At 34.6% G+C, this 23,817-nt stretch overlaps 3 protein-coding genes across 7 annotated transcripts; 1 reads left to right on the top strand and 2 right to left on the bottom strand.

Annotated features, from left to right (window-relative positions):
* Positions 1–405: 405 nt before the first annotated feature.
* LOC149488084 (armadillo repeat-containing protein 3) lies at positions 406–16,117 on the bottom strand. Of its 4 annotated transcripts, none has more exons than XM_089696862.1 (17): positions 16,019–16,117; positions 12,239–12,466; positions 11,877–12,038; positions 11,211–11,435; positions 10,714–10,914; positions 10,191–10,350; positions 9,217–9,366; positions 8,599–8,726; positions 8,041–8,142; positions 6,676–6,797; positions 5,695–5,824; positions 4,423–4,573; positions 3,799–3,916; positions 3,177–3,227; positions 1,812–1,959; positions 1,275–1,436; positions 406–636 (listed from the first exon to the last, which is right to left on the bottom strand). In XM_089696862.1, the coding sequence occupies exons 2-17, from the start codon at positions 12,428–12,430 to the stop codon at positions 451–453; spliced, it is 2,388 nt and encodes a 795-aa protein (XP_089552988.1). In that variant the 5' UTR covers positions 12,431–12,466; positions 16,019–16,117; the 3' UTR covers positions 406–450. The 4 variants fall into 4 exon arrangements, with proteins under 4 accessions (XP_089552988.1, XP_089552987.1, XP_089552989.1 ...); XM_089696861.1 differs by lacking the exon at positions 16,019–16,117 and adding an exon at positions 12,808–14,945; XM_089696863.1 differs by lacking the exons at positions 10,714–10,914; positions 16,019–16,117 and adding an exon at positions 12,808–14,945.
* On the top strand, positions 13,342–15,792 carry LOC149488085 (17-beta-hydroxysteroid dehydrogenase 13-like). The gene is made up of 6 exons (XM_089696952.1): positions 13,342–13,575; positions 13,905–14,042; positions 14,389–14,580; positions 14,821–14,950; positions 15,188–15,364; positions 15,647–15,792. The coding sequence occupies exons 1-6, from the start codon at positions 13,342–13,344 to the stop codon at positions 15,790–15,792; spliced, it is 1,017 nt and encodes a 338-aa protein (XP_089553078.1).
* LOC149488083 (uncharacterized) lies at positions 15,046–18,387 on the bottom strand. 2 transcript variants are annotated; one of them, XM_089696910.1, is made up of 3 exons: positions 18,341–18,380; positions 17,230–18,202; positions 15,046–16,468 (listed from the first exon to the last, which is right to left on the bottom strand). In XM_089696910.1, exons 2-3 carry the CDS (start codon positions 18,129–18,131, stop codon positions 16,165–16,167), a joined length of 1,206 nt encoding a protein of 401 aa, XP_089553036.1. In that variant the 5' UTR covers positions 18,132–18,202; positions 18,341–18,380; the 3' UTR covers positions 15,046–16,164. The 2 variants fall into 2 exon arrangements, with proteins under 2 accessions (XP_089553036.1, XP_089553035.1); XM_089696909.1 differs by having other exon boundaries at positions 17,230–18,387.
* Positions 18,388–23,817: the final 5,430 nt, after the last annotated feature.

The raw sequence follows: 23,817 nt of genomic DNA, 5'->3' as shown, positions 1-23,817 counted from the left end.
TTTTAAATAATTAATAAACTGTACTATTTTTTATAAATCCTACATCCCCGATTTATTGTATTCCAATCATCATTTTCAAGATTCTATTGATAACAAAAATGAATCCCAAAATGTGTTGATAAGCGCATAACTTGAGAACGGCTGAACCGATTTCGTTAATTCTTTTTTTATTATATTCCTTGAAGTACGAGGATGGTTCTTATGTAGAGAAAACGTAAACATGTACCACGGGCGAAGCCGGGGCGGACCGCTAGTATGTATTAAATATGGTTGGTGGTATCTGCAAAGTTTTATGTGTTTTTTTATTGACTCCTTAGAATAATTATAATAACTAGTCATTAGGCAATAAATTAGTCGGGAAGTACAAATAAAACAAACATTTATACATCATTATTTATTTCACAATTAGAAATTAATGTTAACATCCATTCTTTATTACGTATTTTTAGGTTAGTGTTCACACCGACACACATCCACCAACTCTCTAGCAGTACAAGGCGCGCTATTCCCGCAGATTTTCTGCGCGATCGGACTCTCTCGCGGTACAAGTGTTCCCGGGGATAGAGTGAGGTCCACTACGTAGTTGGCCCGGAGTAACCCGGCTGGGTAACTTTCTTCTTTGTCTGTTGTTTCCGTCTGGAAAGGGAAGATTTTTGTTACAATTTTTAAGAAAAACAATAGGCAATAATAATTATTATCAGTACGAAAAATACGACATTCACAATACATGTTATGTCATGTTAGTGAAACTACGCAGATTACTAGTCAGACAAACACATACAAACACTCGGCTAAGTTTAAGCTTTTCAGTTTTTAAATGCTAGAACCAAACACACTTCGGCACAAATTTTACAACACCGGAGAAGATATCACACCCCCACAGAAGATATGGATTGTGTGTCTTCTGATGTGAGTGTGTGTCTTCTGGTGTGAGTGTGAGTTTGTCTTATAGTGTGAGTTTGTATCTTCTGGTGTGAGTGTGAGTCTTCAGGTGTGAGTTTGTGTCTTCTGGTGTGAGTGTGAGTCTTCTGGTGGGCGCGTGTGTCTTATGTTGTGAGTTTGTGTCTTCTGGTGTGAGTGTGATAGTCTCCTGGTGGGCGTGTGTGTCTTTTGGTGTGAGTGTGAGTATTCTGGTGTGAGTGTGAGTCTTCTGGTGTGAGTTTGTGTCTTCTGGTGTGTGTGTCTTCAGGTGTGAGTGTGTCTTCTGGTGATATTGTGCGTGTCTTCTGGTATGTTGAATGTACGTAGTAACTATTTTTTATATTTATACGCACTATCTCCGGCACGGCTATCTCGCACCAGGCCCGAGTGCCCGCTCGGTACAGCGCGCACGGCAGCCCCACGCGGTCCGCGAGCACTTTGTACAGCACGGCCCGCTCTAACATCCCCCCGCATTTCACCCACCCGATACCCACTACGCAAGAGCCTAGCTCTTCCTGTAATTAAATGAAAATACGGTTATTAAAAATACAAATTTGATGAGAAAAATTGCCTAAAACCTAAATATCCTCTTATCCTTTAGGTAAAACAAAAAGCACATAGAGCCCACCGCACACGCTAGCGTCGCCGACAAAGCAAATACAAATCACCCAGTTTGATTAGGAACACAAAACTTCGACAGTCATTCGCTTCTGTTACCAGAATTTATTAAAACGAATTTCAAATATTTATTCTAGAAGAATTAACGTGAATATGATTGCGCGATGATTGTGCTGATTTTAATGTTTTTTTTTTCAATAGATAGAGTGGTTCACGAGGAATAAAATTTCTTAACTTTCATAAAACTATTGCTTTATAATTCCCGCACTAACCATCAAATCGGATAAGTGCAAGTTGACACTGGGCATGGTGCAGTCCTTTTCTTGCGACAAACCGCACATTTGTTCAGCTACGAACTCTGCCAATAGTTGGGCTCGGTTCTTTAGAGATGATGATACTTCTTCGCATTTGTCGCGGTATCTGATAGATGTTTTAGTGTAAAATATAAGCTAAGAAAATATTATAAATCTATACTTATAATATTATAAAGTATAGATTTGTAACATTTTCTTGAAGTGTTTGTTTGAACGCGCTAATCTCATGAACTAATGGTCCGATTTGAAAAATTCTTTCGGTGTTGGATAGCCCATTTATTACCCGACTACGGCAAAGCAAAAGGAGGGTTATGATTTTGACAGGCTATGTATGTATGTATGTATGTATGTATGTATGTATGTATGTATGTATGTATGTATGTTCATCTGTTCCCTCGTAACTTCTAAACTACTTATCAGAATTCGACAAATGACATATCATTAGAAGCGTCTTAATTGTCCGCTGGTTATAGGCTATATGGGGTTTCACAAAATCTAATGTGGCGCCCTCTAGCGGACAAAACATACAGAGTAAAAAAATAAAGTTAAGATAAATATGCCGTGTTTGGTATCATTTGAAAGCTTTTTACTTGCATATTTTGAATATATATATATATTACTAGCATTTGCTTGTGACTTTACCTGTATTCATGGGCTGATTGCATATAATTTACATCTTTTCGTTTATAGCTTCTTTATTAGTTCATCAATTTAACTTTTGTTAATATTATGCGCCACAAATACACTTTAACACCAAAATAGTACAAATAATAAAAAGTAAAAAACTAAAACCCAACTACGACAAAAAACGACGCTGAAAAAGTATAAAACAAGATTTTCAGAATTCCACTATGTAGAGATAAATTTTCATGTTTGGAAAGGCGTAGTCACACGTTACATATATATCTACCGTAGCACTTTGACAACGTGTGACTACGCCTTTCCAAACATGAAAATTTATCTCTACATAGTGGAATTCTGAAAATCTTGTTTTATACTTTTTCAGCGTCGTTTTTTGTCGTAGTTGGGTTTTAGTTTTTTACTTTTTATTATCGACGAAGGCTATACATGTATCATTACGTTAAGACTAACAGAGCGGAGCCACGCGGGTGAAACCACGAAGCGCAGCTAGTATACAATAATATTGCTTTCCGACAATAATATTCATGTGATCGAATCATAGTGCAATTCTTGTCAACTTACGGGGGTTTAAACATATTTTTTTATCTAAAAAAACATATATTTCACATTTCGTTTACTGGTTCAATTTTACAGCAAAAATAACATTTTACATAGCAAATAAAGGGTAGCAATAAAACTGACCTTACTTCATAATGAGCATCTTCAATCTCGAAGTAATGTAGAGATTTAGCCCTGTAAAAATTCATAAAATCAAATATTAAACTAGGGTTCTACTTATTAATAACGAGTTCGTCCTAAAATCTAAATGACAAATAAGACCAGAGGAGGTAGTTAAAATAATCTGAATTGTTTAAAAAAATAAATAGGCTAGGTTCTTAATTACTGCTAAAGGGTTAATTAATAGTAATTAAAACATCTATAATTTGTAACTACATTCTTGCAAATAAATACAATTTGAATTTGAATTTACTAGCTGCTTTGCAGACGGGGAGTCCTTTTTGCCACCATTGCTATCTTTTTTTTTTTGAAGTGAAAACTTCTTTAGCGGCGTTGGGTATAAAATCTTAAACTCGCGTCAGGACACGTGACCTGATCGAAAAAGCGTAAGACGGATACCATTCCAAAATATCAAACATGCTCAACGTTAATAATCAAGTTTTCACTTCTGCCGGCACTCCCGGAGTGCAACCCGTCTTTTTTTTTTTTTGTTTTCTGATCTGTGTTAGATTATTAAGATTTATATTTTTTACATGGTGGCAAATAAAACTATTTCTAATTGATAAATCATTATTTTACAACTTACGGATCACCAAACCAAATCTTCAATCTCAGTAAATACTGCCGCAAATTAACGTCATCGGGCAGTTTGGGCAACCGCAGCCGACTCGACTGCGATATCGCGAGACGGGCTTCTGATTCATCTATAATATTAAATTAAATATTATAATGATAAAAGAAAACCTTTAATAGTAGGTGCTAACCCAAAAGCTCTGACTATTAGACTATGCAATCACAAAGCTACACAAAAAATGCGTAAAATATCCTTACATAATCTATACTAATATTATAAAACTGAAGAGTTTGCTTGTTTGTTGTTTGTTTGAACGCCCTAATCTCAGGAACTACTGGTCCGATTTGAAAAATTATTTCGGTGCTAGATAGCCCATTTATCGAGGATGGTTATATATGTATATATCATCACGCTAAGACCAACAGGAGCGGAGCAATGCGGGTGAAACCGCGCGGAACAGCTAGTGTATTATAAATTGTGTCTTTTTCTCTTTCTTTAGCATCGCAACGGACCTTTTTTATGGAGACAGGATGTACATATGAATCTTTCCGAAATGTTTATAAATTTAAATAAAATGTGATATGAATGAATATAATAAATTTTCTTCTAACAATAATGAACTCAAGCTTCACATACAAGGCGTCCGTATATCCATATTAGACACAGCGTCAAACGGTTGGTGAAACATGCAGATATACACTGGGTCCGTGTGAGGGGGAGTCTTGTTCACGAGTGATTGGATCGTGGGAAATGGACTGTTTAGGCACTTTTGGACGTAGAAACCCTCCTGCAGATAATAACGATACACTTATAAGTAGTAGTTTCTACAAATTAATTTTTAAAAAGTACTTATAGATAATAAACTGCGTATACTTTCAAAACAATAACGACATAAAACTTCCGATTATTATTAATCTATTTCTATTTTTGGGGACACTTTCGAAGCTATATATTACGTAATAGTATTTATTACTTTAAATTATGGAAGTATAATGAGATATGCAAAAGTGTGAGTAAAAAGGAAAAAAATCTCCAAAATTCATAATCAATATTAATATCGATTACTTACTTAGAACAAATAAATAGTGAATTTGATGATAGATATAGGTATATATTACTAGCTTACCGCCCGCGGCTTCGCCCGCTTTGTCTAAAACCTAATATAAAATAATTATATACTAAAACCTTCCTCTTGAATCACTCAATCTATACTTATAATAAATCTGTAGAGAGGCCAATTCTGTACATGAAATATATTAAAAAAAAAACTATGAAGGGGTGATAAGGGATCGCTACTGATGCCAAAAATGCAATCAGTAAAATTTTTGTCTGTCTGTCTGTCTGTCTGTCTGTCTGTCTGTCTGTATATTCGTTATAGAAACAAAAACTACACGACGGATTTTAACCAAATTTGGCACAACTATTCTTCATACTCCTGGGCAGGTTATAGTAAAAGAATCATGTAAATCGGTGTAGAAACACCAAAGTTATACATGAAATACGCTATAAGTCATCGCGCGTGAATACAGAATCATGCAGCCATAAGGATTATTATTTTTGTGTATCAGTTGCCGCGTTCGACGCGCTGCGCGGCGGGAGCTATAAAAAGGCGGCGGGTCTGCACCCGTTTCGCGTTGTCACGGCATCACGTGTGAACGGCTGAACCGATTTCGATAATTCTTTTCTATTATATTCCTTGAAGTACGAGGATGGTTTTTATGTAGAGAAAACGTAAATATGTACCACGGGCGAAGCCGGGGCGGACCGCTAGTCTATTAATAAAAGCCGCATCAAAATCCGAGATTTAAGCATACAAAGGGACATAGGGACAGAAAAAGCGATTAGTAGTGATGTGTTTCTAATGTATAACGCGATATATTGTGATAAGTGATAACTAAATGAAATTACCTGAGTAAAATCATTAATATCCAATCTCCCAGTGTACGCAAACTTGGCAGAAGGATGTTGGCGGAATATCGCTTCTAGGGCCGGCTCCCACGCGCTCACTACGTATCTTGCTTGCTTGTTTTCTACCATGCTAGATAGATAATTTTCAATTATTATATGAAAACAAAGGTTTGGATGACGAAAATAATAATATAAAAAGACGTGTGTCACTCGGGGACTGCCGCGGTAAAGCTATTGCATGCTATGCCTTCAAGCCACACCTCCGCGCCCGTCGGAGTGGGGAGCGTGAGGTTTTTTCGTTACGGAATTTCTCGATTCGGTCCCCACGCTCAAGGCCCGCGATAGAAGCTATGCAATAGCTTAAAAATAATTTTATAAAGAAAATTTTTTGGAAGTCTAGATTCATGTTTGGTCGGTAAGTTAGGTTGTAGAAAACGCGCTTTTCTACGCGGCTTCACTCGCATTCGAATGGTAAGCCTAAATTATTATCATATCAGCCAAACATAAAAATTCGCACTAAAATCGATTTAGGAGTTCAGTGACATATTATAGGAAACTACCTGTCCCGGCAAACGTTGTTCTGCGTACTTTTATCACTTAGGAGTATGAAAAATAGATGTTGGCCGATTCTTAGACATTAGGCAAACAAAATTTCATGAAAATCGGTGCAGTCGTTTCGGAGGTGTATGGTAACTAACATTGTGACACGAAAATTTTATATGATATAGAGATTAATGATATTTATCATAGACTAGCTGCGCTTCACGGTTTCGCTTGTCTCCGCTCCTGTTGGTCTTAGCGTGATGATATATAGCCTTCCTCAATAAATGGGCTACCTAACACCGCAATAATTTTTCAAATCGGACCAGTAGTTCCTGAGATTAGCGCGTTCAAACAAACTCTTCAGTTTTATAATATTAGTATAGATATACACTATACAGAGATATAGATATTAATGATTATTATCATAGATATACGAACAAATGTATAGTCCCCAAGTCCAGATACACATCAGCGCCATCTTCCGACACGCTGGCGGCAATCAATAAACACAACGCGGTGCGGAGACCCACGTGCTCTATACGTAAGTTTTGTGATACCACCTTTGGAATATAATTACTGTATATGACGGAAGAAGGGCCCCAAAGGCTATTTTTAAAAAGAGTGACGTCAGCAATTCTGACGTCACCATCATCAGAGCAGACGCTCATACTCGAAGTAGAACGCCTGTGGGTATTTTTACTGCCTTTTTGATCTACGTGGAAATTATAGAGAGAGCTCCGAACGCTCCGACGGCCGGCGAGTGAATGTGCTCTGTGCCGTCGGGCGCTCGTATTTAAAGCGAACCATGACTCACAAGAATTAGTTTGAGTGTTGCCACTCGAATTTTTACAATGAATTTTCATCAGTTTTAACAAACATTAATTATTTCGTTAATTTAATTGTTTCATTAGTGGTTGATTAATGAATCAACCACTTATTTAAAAAGATCAAAGTAAACTTTAGCTAGTTATAATTATTTAGTAGTTTGAGGGTAGTCGTTTATCGTCGTTGCGCCGACATATATATATTAATACTAATAATATCTGGTAACTATAAACTTAAATATTATTTTAAACTAGCCACTCTCTACGGCTTTGTTCAGATAGTTTTTTTTGTTGTAGTTTTTTACGATTATTAATTACTAGCGGTCCGCCCCGGCTTCGCCCGTGGTACATATTTCGCAATAAAAGGTAGCCTATGTTCTTTCTCAGGGTCTAAAGATTGTCTGTGCCAAATTTCATCAAAATCGGTCCAGTAGTTTATGCGTGAAAGCCATACATATATACATACATCATTACAAACCTTTCCTCTTAATAATATTAGTATAGAAGTATAGATTACTAGATTTCCGCCCGCGGCTTCGCCCGCGTTTTCAAAGGAAAACCCGCATAGTTCCCGTTCCCGTGGGATTTCCGGGATAAAACCTATCCTATGTGTTATCCAAGTTACTTTCTATATGTGTGCTAAATTTCATTGTAATCCATTCAGTAGTTTTTACGTGAAAGAGTAACAAACATCCATACATCCATACATCCATACTTATAAACTTTCGCCTTTATAATAGTATTAAGATTAAGATTATTATCCAAGATAAATAGAATAAAATAAAAATTATTAAAATATTTAATGAAATAAACAGTAATGAGTTTAGTTAGTGGATTGTAAATTCATAATCGTGCGAAAGACAAGATAATATGAGAATGATAGTTTTTGCGATTTAGGTACTACTACATAGATAAAAGGGTAAATGAAAAGGTTTCAGAGACTTAAAAATGATAGCATTAATAATGATTGAAATGATACCTCCTCTCCATTTTTCGATGTGAACAAGTCTTTAGCCATGTCCTCCTTCATCAGTCCACTAATCACGGTGCACGTCATTATTTTCAAACTGATGTCTATACGCTGGGATTGTAAAAAAAATATTAATTTCATTAAGTACTTATATTCGCGTGTGTCTGTATGTTCGCGATAAACTCAAAAACTATTGCAAAGTTTTTTATTCCGTCATAGCCTACAAAGAGCGTGGTTTTCCAGTAAGTTTTAAATAAGTATGGTTTTGTAGTTTTTTTCCAAAAACATACATACATCCGTACCGAAGTACAGTATCAACCTGGAAAATGTTAAGTAATACGGACTATTTATTTATTTACTAGCTGTGCCCCGCGGTTTCGCCTGCGTTGCTCCACTCCTGTTGGCTTTAGCGTGATGATATCTATAGCTTTCCTCGATAAATGGGCTATCTAACACCGAAATAATTTTTCAAATCGCACCAGTAGTTTCTGAGATTAGCGCGTTCAAACAAACAAACTCTTCAGCTCTATAATATTAGTATAGATTATAATAGTAGATAATATCCACCTGTAAAATATTAAGCAATTCTTGCATAAATTCAGCGTTAAGCATCGCTTTAGTGCTAACATGGTAGTTCTGCAAATTGATGTAACATTGCACTGCTAGTCGTTGCGCTTCTATCGGATTGTCTTTGACTGAAAATATTGTGTTTATTTATATAGGAAAATATATACTTTTATCAATAAATAGTTTTCAAATAGGCTAGTCAAAAGTTTCTCGGAAAATATTTTTTTCTTTAACAATTTGGTCATGGAAATATCAAATTTCCCAGGATTTTTTATTATTTTATTATGAACTAGCTGCTCCGCGCGGTTTCACCCTCGTGAGTCCACTACTGTTGGTCGTAGCATGATGATATGTAGCCTATGTAGCCTTCCTCGATAAATGAGCAATCTAACACCGAAATAATTTTTCAAATCGACCAGTAGTTCTCGAGATTAGCGCGTTCAAACAAACAAACAAACTCTTCAGCTTTATAATATTAGTATAGATTAAGTTTATGATTGCTGTCGAGCACATCTTATATACTGCATTAAAATGCTGATAACTTAAAATTTTGCAACATAGGCACAAACCCTATTTATTTACCCTACAAAATAAACCTTTAATTTCTTAACTACTTACACTTTTTATTAATATTCCTCAAAGAAGCAAAGGTCTTAGGTTCGATCGCGCTGTAGGCAGCTTTAGGTATAATTCGACATAATTCGGACAAAGCACGGAGTGCGTTCATCCTTATGTAGAACCAAACTGCTGCGTCGTCTGCTAATATAGCTGGAAGTATTTATTTTTATTGGTATTTGGATAAAAATAAATAAATAAATAAATAAATATTATAGGACATTATTACACAAATCGACCTAGTCCCACAGTAAGCTCAATTAAGGCTTGTGTTGTGGGTACTAGGCGACGATAAATATAATATTTAATAAATACATACATATATAGATAACACCCAGACCCAAGAACAAATAATTGAGTTCATCACACAAATATTTGCCCTGACCGGGGATGAACCCGGGACCGTCGGCTCAGTAGGCAGTTACTTTACCACTGCGCCAACCGCGTCGTCGTTTGTTTAAGAAACGAAATAATTAGGTATCTGGTTAGTTACGATAATATGATGAAGACTTGCTTAACTAAGTAAGTAAATTAGGGCGTTTATGAATACCTATACGATTTGTTGTATGTTGTATGTTTTATTTCAATTGTAATTTTCGTCATTTTAGTAAGGAATCGCCCGATTTTGCACGACTCATGATGCGAAGCATCAGAGAGTGCTTTACGATCGAAAAATTTTTTTCGCCTCATTTTTGCAGCTATTCTTATTATTTTTGGATCTTACAGGGGCATTTAAATACCAAAATTAATTAGAGAACTACGAAGACTGCCATATACTTTCACAAATACAATATTAGTTTGTCTTTTCTAACAGATTGCGTAGTCTCGTATTCGTATAACATAGTACTTCACTTGCTATTTACTTCTGCTTTTCGTCTATTTAATTTAAATAGTGGCAGGAAGATTATTTTTGTATTCTGCCCAAACCCAGAATATGTAAATTTCTAGGTAAGATGCGGTCAAGCAGACAAACTTACCACACAACGCTTCTATAATGTTGGTATCAGACATTCTCACAGCGGCTGGCAATAACTTCGTCATGTTGGCAACACCCATAGCAGCATCAGCTAACAATTCAACATTTGAACTCAAAAGTTGATGACAGAACACTAAATCTGTACCCGTTTCGTATAAAGCCTGTAAGAAAAGAAGGCAGAATGTTAACATTATTAGATCGACAAGCAAATAATCTGAAATGGTAACATTATAAGCTGATTTGCTTACCGATCTAATATTTAGCTTTGATACTATGTAGGTATATGCGCTCATATGACAATTACAGAAATATCAAAAGATTTTTATGTATAAGGAATGCAAGCAAAGTTCAAGAAATTTTAAGTTGCTGAATTATAGAGTGTACGAAAAAGTTCAAGATTTACATTAGAAAATAAGGACAGTAATTTATTTTGCTCTTTGAAAGAAGTCACTAGTAATACCCTACACTTTTCCATACTTTAAAGATTCCTTTATATCTATGCAGTTAAAGAGAAAAACACTAACATCCCGTCCATTAGAAGTGAACGACATCTTAGTTAGCACAGCAAGGCAGTGTGGCTTCATAGCCGGTAGGGCCATCTCTAGATACGCCAGTAAACGTAGAATACACCCAGATTGGTACAAATGTGCTGCGTTCTCTTCTGTTTCTACGTAGTTGCGTAATACGCCTAGCACTTGGGTATGGACATCCCGGAATTCGTAGGACTGGAAGATATATACAACTATATGTATACAGTCAGTTTTTGGGAGTGGAGATATAGCTCTTTTTATCTCTATTTGTATTCTTTTAAATAGCACTCTCTTTCGTTTCTTTTTTTCTAGATTATATTTATTTATTTATTAATATTCCGCCTTTATTGTAACTAAATACCATGTGTTGTGCAAAAATCTAATTTCACGCTCTTTTTGGCAGTAGGACTAATAAAATGCAACGGTGTGGGTTCGATACGGATTAAAACAGCCATCACACAAAATACTTCCAGAAAACAACGAAAACATACCTCAAGTATATCACAAAGATCCAGTACTCCTGTAGAGGCTCTAAACGACTTCTGCACGACCACGTCCTTGTACCTACATATCAACTGGTCCACGGTCTTTAGGGCAGCGTGTTGTATCGCTAAGTATTGGCTTTGCATTAGTGCGAGGAGAGAGGCCCAACTGAATTGTTGGTTCTTTGTCACTTCTGACGCGCAAACTGGGTCTTCTAGTAGGTTACTTAGTGTCTGGAATGATTGGACAATGTCTTATTCTACTGCATTGTAAGCCTAGTTATTAGCAATGCTAATTCTATGAATCTGAATGGTTTGGTTGTTTATCCATTTGAATACGCTAATCTCGAAAATTCGGAGAAAATACAGGGCAACTACGAACTCTCTGGTAAAGGGCGCAGATAAAACCGCGTCTAATCGAGTCCGACTCAAACCAAGTCGGGAGTTGTTGGATGATGAAATTACATATAGTAAAAAAACTGCTAGTCAGGTAGATGGGACGGTCATCTACTCAAATGGGACGATTACTAATAAATATAATATTATTTTACTAACTACCTCACGCCCGCTATTTCCACTGCGTTTATTATGAAGCGAGAAATAGACACTTAAACTTTATTTAGCTACCTATTTAGCTGATATAGAATAAATGATAAGTACTTAAAGAATTCATACCTGTAGACAATTCTTTTGAACATCAGGATCTAGACTGTTCTTCATCCTACCGCACAGGCTGTTCAATATATTCGCTGACACCAGCTGCTCACATCCTAGCGGTTCGCGAGTCAATTCTGATAGGACGAGGGACGCAAATTCCAACACGAATACGTCTTCTATCTGAAATCATAAAAATTTAATTTTAACTTACGAATGATTACAAATAAACGGTTATTTTGTAAATAGTTCCGAATAGAGAACATTAGCTTTCCTGACAGAGAAGGCTTTGAGCCACAATGGAAAACTTGAAAAAATGTGCAATAATTTTGTTACATATTTATTTTATTAAAAAGAATTATTCTTTATAAAGATTATCATACCTTCACCAACATAAAAGCGATTTTCCTCAAATTTTGGGGATTAGCCAGTACCTGTTCTGGCCCTTTAGGTAACTGACAGAGTTGCGCTAAAGCCTTCAGAGCAAACCGTTTGATGTTCAACTCTGGATGTTCCACGTGAGGTAAAATGTATTTTATAGCGTCCAAGTCGAACAGGACATAACGGTTGTGCATCTCTTGTGCTGAGAACTTGGTTATTGCTCGAAGAGTCTGTAATAATTAAGTGTCGCTTAAACGAAATGCATTTTAGTCTATCATGTAAGCTGTTGTTTTCTTTCTTCCTGCCTTTATTTTTTATAGGTGCCTTTTTTGATACATTACGTCATTAAAACGTTACTAATACATCTTTTAAGCAATTTTAAACCCAATGGTTTAGCCGGTTTAGGTATGTTGCGTTGATGATGATAGTCTAAATAAATTCAGAGTAACTGCAAAATAAAGTACCTAGGTACTTAGGTACCTACCTAAAGGCAACTTAGCCACAGAATAGTAACTACTTAGTAGCTAGCTAACTAAGTTAAGAACTATAATATTTGTAAAAAAAGTATAACCTGGCATAATATCTCCGGTTCAGCAGACTCTAACAGCAGTATTGAAGTATGTGCACTCTCCGGAGTTATATTATAGGGATGGAAAGTTAAATCCTTCTTTTCCGCTGATCTATTTTCTCTCTCCTTTTGCAATGGTTTCGCCATGATTTAAAGGTATCAACTAATTTGGTAAAATAAATAAATCAAAGTGTTTCCAGTGGTTTGCGTGTGGTTTGCAAAATAAGGATGATGACGGAGAGTGACATTGCAATTAGAAAATTGTGCCAAAAAATTTTAGTTAGGAACTAGGAACAAACTAATTTATTTTTTCATTAGGTATAAATCAAGAATAAACATTTTAAGAAATTGCAATTGTTGTTATGAATTAATTTATTGCAAATTTTTTATTGGAGAAAATCTAGAGATAAAAATACGTTTCTAATAAAAATAGGCCACATGTTTTCACGGCATAAGAAAATAAAAAAAGAAATCACCACTGACTTTGTCAAACCTTGTCATAACATTTATATTATTTACTGTGTATTTACTCAATCTATGCGTAAAAAGAACATATTCGTACGTTTTGTAGGGTACTTGGCGCGACGGTTCAGGGTGCTACAGGAGGTATGGATACTCCCGTGGTGGGGGAGAGGGGGGTTAGTTTCGGTACCCTTGTTGACTTTGGATATAGTGATTCTGGTTACCAAGCTGGTGTCGACGTGTGCTGTTGCGATTGTGAGGGTGTTCATACCGCCGACTATGAAGAGCTTGTGTGGAGAGACTGTGCTGGTAAATACGACGATTTTTTAGTAGCCGTATATTATCCTGATATTTTTATCAAGTATATTTTATAAGTTTATGATGGATAAGAATGCTGAAACTCTATCTTGGCAATTTTTTGCTGGTCCTCTGGATATCATCTCATACATTTGTAACCATCGCAGATGACTTTGAAAAATATCGAAAATCGCAGAACCAGGGAATGCTTGAAAAGCCCCGGTGCGATCGCCTTTTTATAAACAAGACAGTGCTAGAAATTAAATTTTATACACTACTAGTAGGTAGACGAAGAATACTAGTAATAATGACAAAAATATCATAGGTATCTTTGTTTTCAGATAACTGGAGCAGGCCAAGGCATCGGTCGCGAGCTCGCTCTACAATTTGCTGAACTTGGTGCAACCGTTATCTGCTGGGACAACGATGCACGACGGAACAGAGCGGTTGTTGAAGAGATACGGAAGAAGGACGGCGATGTAAGATAATATTTGAAAATGCGAATTCCTTATAAAAAAAATCTCTACGAAAACATCGATTTTTCTATAGATCCTATTCACTAACGCTAACCTATCCTATTCTTTACATTGAAATACGCTCTGTAGTGTATTAAAATAAGTATGCTAAAATGCAAACAGAAGATAATTCCGACCACATATTGAGAATTACCCGCAACGCGTATTCAAAATACATAATATATTCTTCAAAACGTATTGCACTTAGTTAAGAGAACATAATTCGTTACTTGATATCATTTCGATTACTTCATTTTAGTTCAATAGCATCCGAAGCCATTTCTATAATCAATCACATTCCATTTTACAGTCATACGGCTTCACGATAGACGTGACCATGCGGGATCAGGTTGCATCGCTAGCGGTTCGCATGCGGCGACAACTCAGCGAAGTGACCATGGTCGTGAGCAACGCCGGGGCACTCACTTGTGCGCCGCTCACACATCTCAGTACTGAGAGGATTGGGAGACTGATTGAAGTCAACTTGATGGCGCACTTTTGGGTGACTATGTTATCTATCTTTCCATATATTTTTTGTAATAATCTTTTCTGCAACTACTAACTGTTTTTTCGCAACACGAAAATAGTAGGCAACATATCTCGATTCGTAAATTCTTGTTTAAAATTTTTATACATACTTAAGTGCTTTTTAGTTGGATTCATAAAGGTTTAAAGACTGACTTGCTGCTTCTTACGACTATCTTGTTACTTACAAGTAATTTCTACAAATCCTTATCTACAGTTGATCGAAGCGTTTCTGCCAAGTATGATAGAGAAGCGTCACGGCCACATCGTGGCTATAAACTCTAGTTCTGGACTAATGCCTTGCTCCGATATGGTGCCGTATTGTGCAGCTAAATTTGGATTAAGAGGTGATGTTCCATATTTTTCATTCATTTACCTATCAAACCTCACAATACACACACAACTATACATAATATAGAACAATAAATTATTTTTTTACGTAAAATAAATATTTGTTACTTTACAATGATTTCGAAACATATACCCTCATTTCTCAATCTCGATAAAGCGCACCCAATACACAGATCAACGTAGTAAAATAACTTAAATGTGATTAAAAATATAATATAAGATTAATTTTAAAGGTCTAATGGAGTCGTTATCTGAAGAGCTACGCTTGGACACTTGGACCAAAAATATAAACACGACTTCTGTGTACTTAGCTACGGTGTCCACGGGGTTATACCCACCACCGTCTCACCGATTCACGTGGTGGTACTCGGAGATTAGTGCTAAAGAAGCCGCTAGGATCATTATTGAAGGTGTGCTTTTAAAGCAACGGAGTGAAACTCTTATTGATAAAAATCTGCGTCTTTCATTACCTATTACAATAATTTCTTCTTTGTATTCCTACAAAATGATTAATTTTAATTTAGATTTGCTTGAATACATAAACATCTACTTCTGAGCATAACATTTCATGATTTTTGGAAACTGCCTCACTACTGACTTTAACGAAGCGGAGTATATTTTTTGGAATTTTTTTTATATCAATTTTTATTAAAATAACTTCTACTAAAATAAATTATTAACCTCTATTTCAGGAATTCGTAAGAACCGCAAGTGCATCAGCATACCATCGTTCATGAAAACGTTTATTGCTATACACAACCTTATACCCTACAGAATAAGGATTATATTAACAGATTTCTTCAACTACCCACATCGAGGATGGTTTTGCTTTTGTTAAGAATAATATAGAATTTAGATACATTTGATATTTACTTCAAATTTATAGTGAGACTTATCTTTTTTACAATGTATTGTATTTTATAATGGTGTGTAATTTTTAGTTTAATAATATGTTATTTAAATAAATTGAAATATTTCTAATGTTGTTTAATATTTTACCTTATTTTGAACTACAATATTAAATTGATTTACTGTTTGATAATATAATACTTAAAGTAACATACCAGCTAAAAAATTATAAAACCTTGTATAAAATCTGATAGATTTATTGATCAGCCATTTTTGGTCCATATTCACATTAAGTTGTACCTTGTACACTTCTTAGGTTTTTCTTTGGTGTATTTAAACAGTAATTATACTGAAATTAAAATCATAAGCAGCCATGTTCATTCAGCTCAATACTATTCACAGATTGTCCGCACTTCTCGCACATAACCATTTCTGCATGATCCAACATATGTTTGTCTCGTTTCTTTTCATCATTAAACACCTTAGAGCAAACAGGACATCTGCTATTGCTGTGTAGTAGCGAATGTCGTAACAAAGTGACTCGTGTAGAGAAACATTGGCCGCAGGTTTCACAGAGATGTTTTGAGTCTTTACCGTTGGTGTGTTTGTGTACATGCTTGTGCATTTCTTTACGATTTATTGTCGAGTAACTACATACTTTGCACCTGGAAATTTAAAAAAAATTATCTAGTGACAAGAATCTTTTAAAATATCAAACAAAAAAGAAGTATGGCTTGGATTGAAGTTTGTCCAAGATAAATATACAAGACTAGCTTCCGCCCGCGACTCCGTCCGCGCGGATGTCGGTCTTCGCGTGGATGGTTTATTTCTCCATTTTGAGTAACTCTGACAATGACATCTTATAAATATCTATTGGACCCAAATACGGCTAGGCCTATAATAATACGCAACGTGTGTTCGCGGTTCTACAGAACAACGTCTATGGATAAAACTGAAAAATTAAGATTAATTTTTTTTTACGTATTTTCCCAGGATAAAAAGTATCCTATTTTACGCCCAGGATAATAAGGTATAATTATACCAAGTTTCATCGAAATCGAACCGTTAGTTTTTACGTGATGCCTGAACATACAGACAGACAGACAGACAGACAGACAGACAGACAAAAATTTTTTTAATCACATATTTGGGTTTGGTATCGATCCAGTAACACCCCCTGCTATTTATTTTTTCAATATTTTCAATGTACAGAATTGACCCTTCTACAGATTTATTATATGTATAGATATAGTTATTAAAAAAGTAAATTGAATCATAGAACAATATGCATTATAAATCAATCAGACCAATTTTGCAGATTTGGTTATATATACAAGGAGGCAATCTTAATATCCATAATACATATAACAAAATACAATACTTAATGGTAAACTAGAAAAAAATATTGTTTATACAAAAAACTTACTTATAATGACAGTTATTAGGCTTATTATGTTCCTGTTTTCTATGTTTAGTTAATGCTTCATTTCCCACAAATGTATGACCACATATATCACACATCCTTTGTTCAGCCTGCAACACATGTTTCTTTGCGTGTTTGTATAGCTGGAACCGCTCTGTGAACATTTCCTTACATTGCTTACACCTATACATAAATCCCATAGATGCTATATGATCAATGTTACAGTATTTTGTATGAGCTAATAGTTTTTCCTTATCTTCAAACTTTCTGCCACAAGTACAGGTTAAAGGGGCTGTTATATTGTGTGTTAAGAGGTGTTGAAGCATCTTCTGTTTGGAGTCAAACAGTGTGTTACAAAGCACACAAGTTCGGCTCGCACTTTCACATATACTCAAATGTTGTGATAGAGTTTCAATGCTATCCAAACTTTCCTTACAAGCAAAGCATGAGTGAAGATTATCCTTCTTAGGTTCTGATTCTTTCATCAATAATTCTTTCACTATTTCTATATCTGAGTCCAAAACATCTATGTTCATGTTAACAGATTTCTGCTTATCCTTCTTTTTTGGGCTTGTCAGTTTTGCTTTGGCCAATTTATCACCTTCCGTTCTATCTAACATATTTACTATTACAGGTATATCTTCCTTACCTAAATTGTTTAAATACTCCTCTATGTTAGATGTACTATTCAGAAATTCAAGGAGTGAATCTGAATTGTATTCAGAATCGGGAAGCGGCGTTATAAAAGTTTTAGTTTCTGTGTTTTTTCTCTTATCCTGTAAAGTGGATTCGAGCCAATCTTGCGAGCAACGCGCATTCAGTTGAAAATTATAAAAATTATTAAGCTGCGATACACAAGATTCACAAATACCTTTCGGAAGATTATCAGTTTGGCTCACAGTCATGGATAAACATGATTTAATATGTAAATGTATAATAGGATCCTCGTATATTGAAACATGTTTGGATTCTACATCTAAACAAATTCGACAATAATTTTCAAAGTTATGTTCCATTTTTAAACGGCAGTCCGTAGTGAATAATATATGGGTTTTTATATTTATTATACACAGAACTACAGTAATAAAATCAACTATAAACTAAAATAATTAACATGTAATTTAAAAAAATAAAATCGTAAATGTATTTGACGGTAGCACTTCAAAAGTTTGTTTGAATTGAATTTGAACTTTATTAATTGTCAAATGATTGTTGAACGAAATGCAGTGTGCTTAATACCAGTGCAAACTTAGCACCCCATCTATGGAATTTTGGGTCGAAAATGACCTTGATCGTTAGGTCCCCGTTAGGTCCTTTAAGGTCCACCAATTTTTTCGTTAGGTCCCCTTTAGTTTTTTTTTAAATAATTTTTTAAATTTTAGGTATAAAAAAATTACACTTTAGCACCCCATCCATAGAATTTTGGGTCAAAAATGACCTTAATCTATAGGTCTTCGTTAGGTCCTATAAGGTCCCACAATTTTTTCGTTAGGTCCCCTTTAGTTTTTTTTTAAATATTTTTTTTTTAATTTTGGGTATAAAAAAATTACACTTTAGCACCTCATCCATATCAAAATTGGCGAATTTTATCAAAATCGTATTCTTTACCGTTAGGTCCGTATAGGTCCATCATTGAAATTGTTAAATTATTTATTTTATTAAAATCTATATATTTATAAGAAAGTCGTGTTAGTTACTCCACTTATAACTCAAGAACGGCTGAACCGATTTAGCTGAAAATTGGCAGGGAGGTAGTTTAGAGCCAGGAGAAGGATATAGGATACTAAATATGTACCACGGGCGAAGCCGGGGCACTAGTTATAAAATAATTGAAACCTGCGCATGCGCCTTAGAGCATTAAGACATGCGCACATCATACATAAACAGCGCGAAATTTAAATTGGTATCGTTTCATTTATTAAATCAATAAATAAATCTATACTAGTCACGTCTGGTTCGAAAGATGAGACTGGCTTTTTATTTCGAAAATTTATTTGGCAACACTTAACAGTTAACTGTCATTAAAACCTGAGTTGTTGATGTGTCAAAGCTTGTCAAAGTGATTTTATTTTCTGCGATTTTAGCTTAGGATTTTAGTGATTTCTAATAATTGAAAACTGAGTTGAAAACATGACGAAAACTTTAAACTATGATTAATAAATTTAAAAAGAAACAATTTGAAAGAGATGTAGTTTTCAAGGAAAAACACACAGTGTGACTTGATATTTTGATACTTTTCATCTTGATTGCATTGCACATTATATGATTTGTTTAATATTATTATTATTATTTTGCATGGATGATACCAGTAATCCAGTTATAAACTATTAAAGCAACAATATAAAATTGAACGATCTGTCCGTTCAAAATGTTTAAAGACACAAAATCAGTATCTCAACGAGATTTCTTCTATGACCGAACCATGTTATTCATGTTGAAGAGCAGTACAAAAAAAACAAGATGGAATAACTGCAGAAATGGAAGAGTTAATGATGTCAGAGATAATGATAGTGATTCTTATTCTTTATTCGCGGCTGAACGCGGCTTTTAGATTTAATATGATTATATTGATTAAACAAAATTTAATTGTATTTTATTATGTTTTTTATTACTTTCACTAGCTGTTCTTTTTTTTATCTGTATCAGATAACTGTACCAGATTACATATATATAATATTATATAGATGAAGAGTTTGTAGAGGTTGTTAATCTCTCAAAAAAACAAAGCTCGTAATAATAAATTAAAGTATCAAAACTTTATTTCCAACTATAACCTAAGTTACCATTAGGTTACCTTAATATGATGATTTTTTGAATTTGCCGCCTTTTCCAGTCTTATCTTTCGTTAGCCGGACTATCACCACAGTATCACCATATTTCCTACAGTATGGCGACGAATGTACTTGTGCAGAGAAACGGAGGGGAACTGGCGGGGGGTCGGGCGACGCGGGCCGCTTAATGCAATCACGCTGAGTTTGCATTAACTATCGCGAAAGGACGACGCAGTCGTATTTTTTGTGTAATAATTTTATTATACATAGGTACTTACATATTCTATTATGGCGCGCAAAAACTGTTCCGTTTACGGATGTAAATCTACATTGAAATCCCAGAAGGAAACAATATTTCAGAAAGATTGTATTAATAATTGTATCTGTTGAATTAAAATCAAAGCTATGTATATGTTGTCCTCATTATTTTCTAATCAGATTGTACATCCCAATGCGAATGCATTACTTCTTAAATGGTATAATATACAATTAAGAACATCCAAAAATAAAGTGTCCACGTAAATAATATTTAGCAGTGCAATATCTGTAATTATATATTTATGAACAAATGATTACATCAGATTTAATAATCGCAATTATTTTGAATGTACATATGAATAAATGATTTCATCATAATATTAATAATCACAATTGTTTTATTTCCCATTTGTTGCAACCCTAGCGTATTTTCGTGTGGCAGCGTAAGTACCTACGCTGGCGGCGGCATCGCGCGACATCAAAGGCGTTTCCTTACTGTAGGAAATAATATTGTAATACTGTGCTATCACTATCATTATTATATTATACATAGTATAAAACAAAGTCGCTTTCTCTGTCCCTATGTCCCTTTGTACGCTTAAATCTTTGAAACTACGCAACGGATTTTGATGCAGTTTCTTTTAATAGATAGAGTGATTCAAGAGGAAGGTTTATATGTATAATAACATCCATTAAATAGTGGAGAAGTACTGCTATTTTTGAGGTTTCTAATGTGATGTCGTAAAAAATTACCAGCCTTACTTATAAAAACTGACTGATCTGTTGCATAAACACCTCTCAGTTAAATAACTCTCAACTCCTTAAACAATGATTAAAATAATCTTAGGTACTTATAAACCTATCTCAGCAGTCTCTCAACTAAGTTACGTCAATATATGTATTTTTTTCTAGTAACATTATCGAAATAAAACCCGCTATTCACGTAAAACTTGACTAAAAATGTACTTTTTGACAAATATGAATGGTAGACTTTATTTTGTATGACGTTTAACTGACAGGATATTGATAACTTTCAAATTTCAAACATTTGTACAGATTTGAGATTTTTGATAAATTCAAATTCAGTTTTAATTTAAAATGAGTTCAATGATCAATAAACGTTCTCGTTCGACGAATTGGAGTGAGGAGGATAAGGTACGTAATGTACACAAGAAATCTAATAGAATGTACTTATTTCCTTACATGTTTTAATGCTTATTAATAAATATATATTGCTCTTTAGAAAGTGCTTCGAAAATAATTAGTGCTCGAGCGAGCACATATTATATTAGAGAATAAGGATACGTCGACTAATACAAATACAGCAAAAAAACTTGCATGGGAAGATGTTTTGTCTTGGTTATTTTAGTTTTACTTATTCTAACAGTTTCTTGTATTTAATAAATTGTTACAGTGTAATAACATTATTATTGTATTTATATTTCAGTTATAATATCATTTCACTCCATAAAAGGGACTTAAGCCAAATACAAAATCAGTGGAGGAATTTGAAGAAAGCTAAGGCTTCGGAACACAAATTTAGAACGGCAAGAAACATGACAGGCGGGGGACCTCCGCCACCAAGTCCTCCGCCTGAAGATCAAGAGCTTATAGCAGCTCTTCCTAATGAGTTTGTGGTTGATAACAATCCTTTCGATAGCGATGCAACACATGGCCAACAGGTTTATATTTTTTACATTTTCTACTGCTATTATTCCTTAATTTGGAATATCCATTAAGGGATAATAGCGCTATGCATATATAGTTTTTTATTGTGAGATTGAGTAATTATATTTTATATATTTATAGGAAGTTACTAAGGAGTCTGCTGATGATACATTGAAATTGAATGAAAATGATGAAAGCACTGCACATGCATAGGTAATCATATTATATAATAATTTGTATAATATTTTTATCAGTTATGTTATACAAAAATATCAGTATTATAAATAAAATTTATATTATTTTAAAATAATTATTATTTTTTTATTTTTAGCCTGAATTGCCAAATTTCTCCACTGAATTGCCACGTATAAATCCTACACATCATATTTTCAAAGCTAAACCAAAAAAAACGTAAGTATGTAATGTTGAAAATAGAATTTCATGAAATTTCCTGTGCTTATTGTTCAGCTGTGATTTATGTGAAATAATGTTTAATGTTTATGTTATTTTTACAGTGGGAAATCAAATTCCAATTACGAGCATCAATTATTCCTCCTTGCAAAAAAAAGCAGGGAGGAATTAATGAAGCAACAACAAGAGTTGCATCTATTAAGAATAGAGCAAGAGAGGGAGCTTCACCTATTAAGAATAGAACAAGAGAGGGAGCTTCACGAGAAGAAGCTCCAAATACTTGCATTAGAGGAGGAATATTTAAAAAAAATAAATTTTGAAAAATAATAAAATATGGTTTTTATTGATTAAAATAAGTTTCAATATAAATGGCCCTGTTTATATTTTCGTCTTCATCTTCTATATTATCAGGGATAGTTGGATCGATTAATAATTGATTTTCAAGGCCTGAAGGATCTAGAAAAATACAAAATAAAGAATTAAAATATGCTTATTTTTTATGTATTGGCATTATTAAATATACTTTGTTTACATATTAGTTTGCACAAATACCTTGATTTAAAATAGACTCATTAAAGAGTATTGCTAAATTGTGCAAAACTGCACAAGCAACAATAGTGGTCTTGATCACTTGCAGAGACCCTCGCATTGTTTCGTTGAGTATGCGGAATCTTTGCTTCCACACCCCAAAGCAACGCTCTACAGTATTCCTCGTTCGTATGTGACTCAGGTTGTACCTTTCTTCTGCCTGTGTCCTTGGTCTTAATATTGGTGTTAGAAGATGCGAAGTACAAGGATACCCGCTATCTCCAATCAGCTTCCCATGAAATTCATTCTCCTCAAACCTCCGCTTTATTGAGCTTTCTCTATATATGCGGGAATCATGTGTACTTCCTCTCCAGTGACACACAATATCGCAGATTTTAAGGTCAGAGTCACATACTACCTGTAATTATTGTCATCAATATTATTATAAATTAGAAACACATAATAGCACACATAACAATGAAAATTTATTACTTTAAATACACTATGATCAAACTAAAATGTTATTGTACAATGTTCATACTTGAGTGTTAATGGAGTAATGTCCCTTCCTATTAACATAGTACTGTCCAGCCTCTCCACTCACTTTGCGTATCTTAATATGAGTGCAATCTATTGCACCAATGATACGCTTCATCCCGCATATTATGGCCTCAAATTTCCTAATTGCTTTGGCTTCCTCGGTTGAGTTCGACGGCATATTAATATAACGCGAACTTTTAGAAGCTAACGCAATAGCAACATTTCGGGACAAACGGGAAAGTGTCTGTTGACTCATTCTGTGAATGTCAGCACAATCTTCTTGGATCTGTAATGTAATAGATCGTTATACAGGCTTTTCTATTGTATATATCCAAAACTAGAGCACAAGTCACATCTACCTCATGCCGGCCCCAATATCGAATAACTGCCATCACTTGCAGTTCCACTGGAATAC

This window comes from Colias philodice, chromosome 6 (genome assembly GCF_061535455.1).
Source record: "Colias philodice isolate Cphi_HAF_F1 chromosome 6, ilColPhil1 Martin Lab GWU primary, whole genome shotgun sequence".
NCBI lineage: Eukaryota > Metazoa > Arthropoda > Insecta > Lepidoptera > Pieridae > Colias > Colias philodice.
The sequence above is the reverse complement of the archived record's forward strand: the minus strand, read 5'-3'. Positions and strand labels throughout refer to the sequence as shown.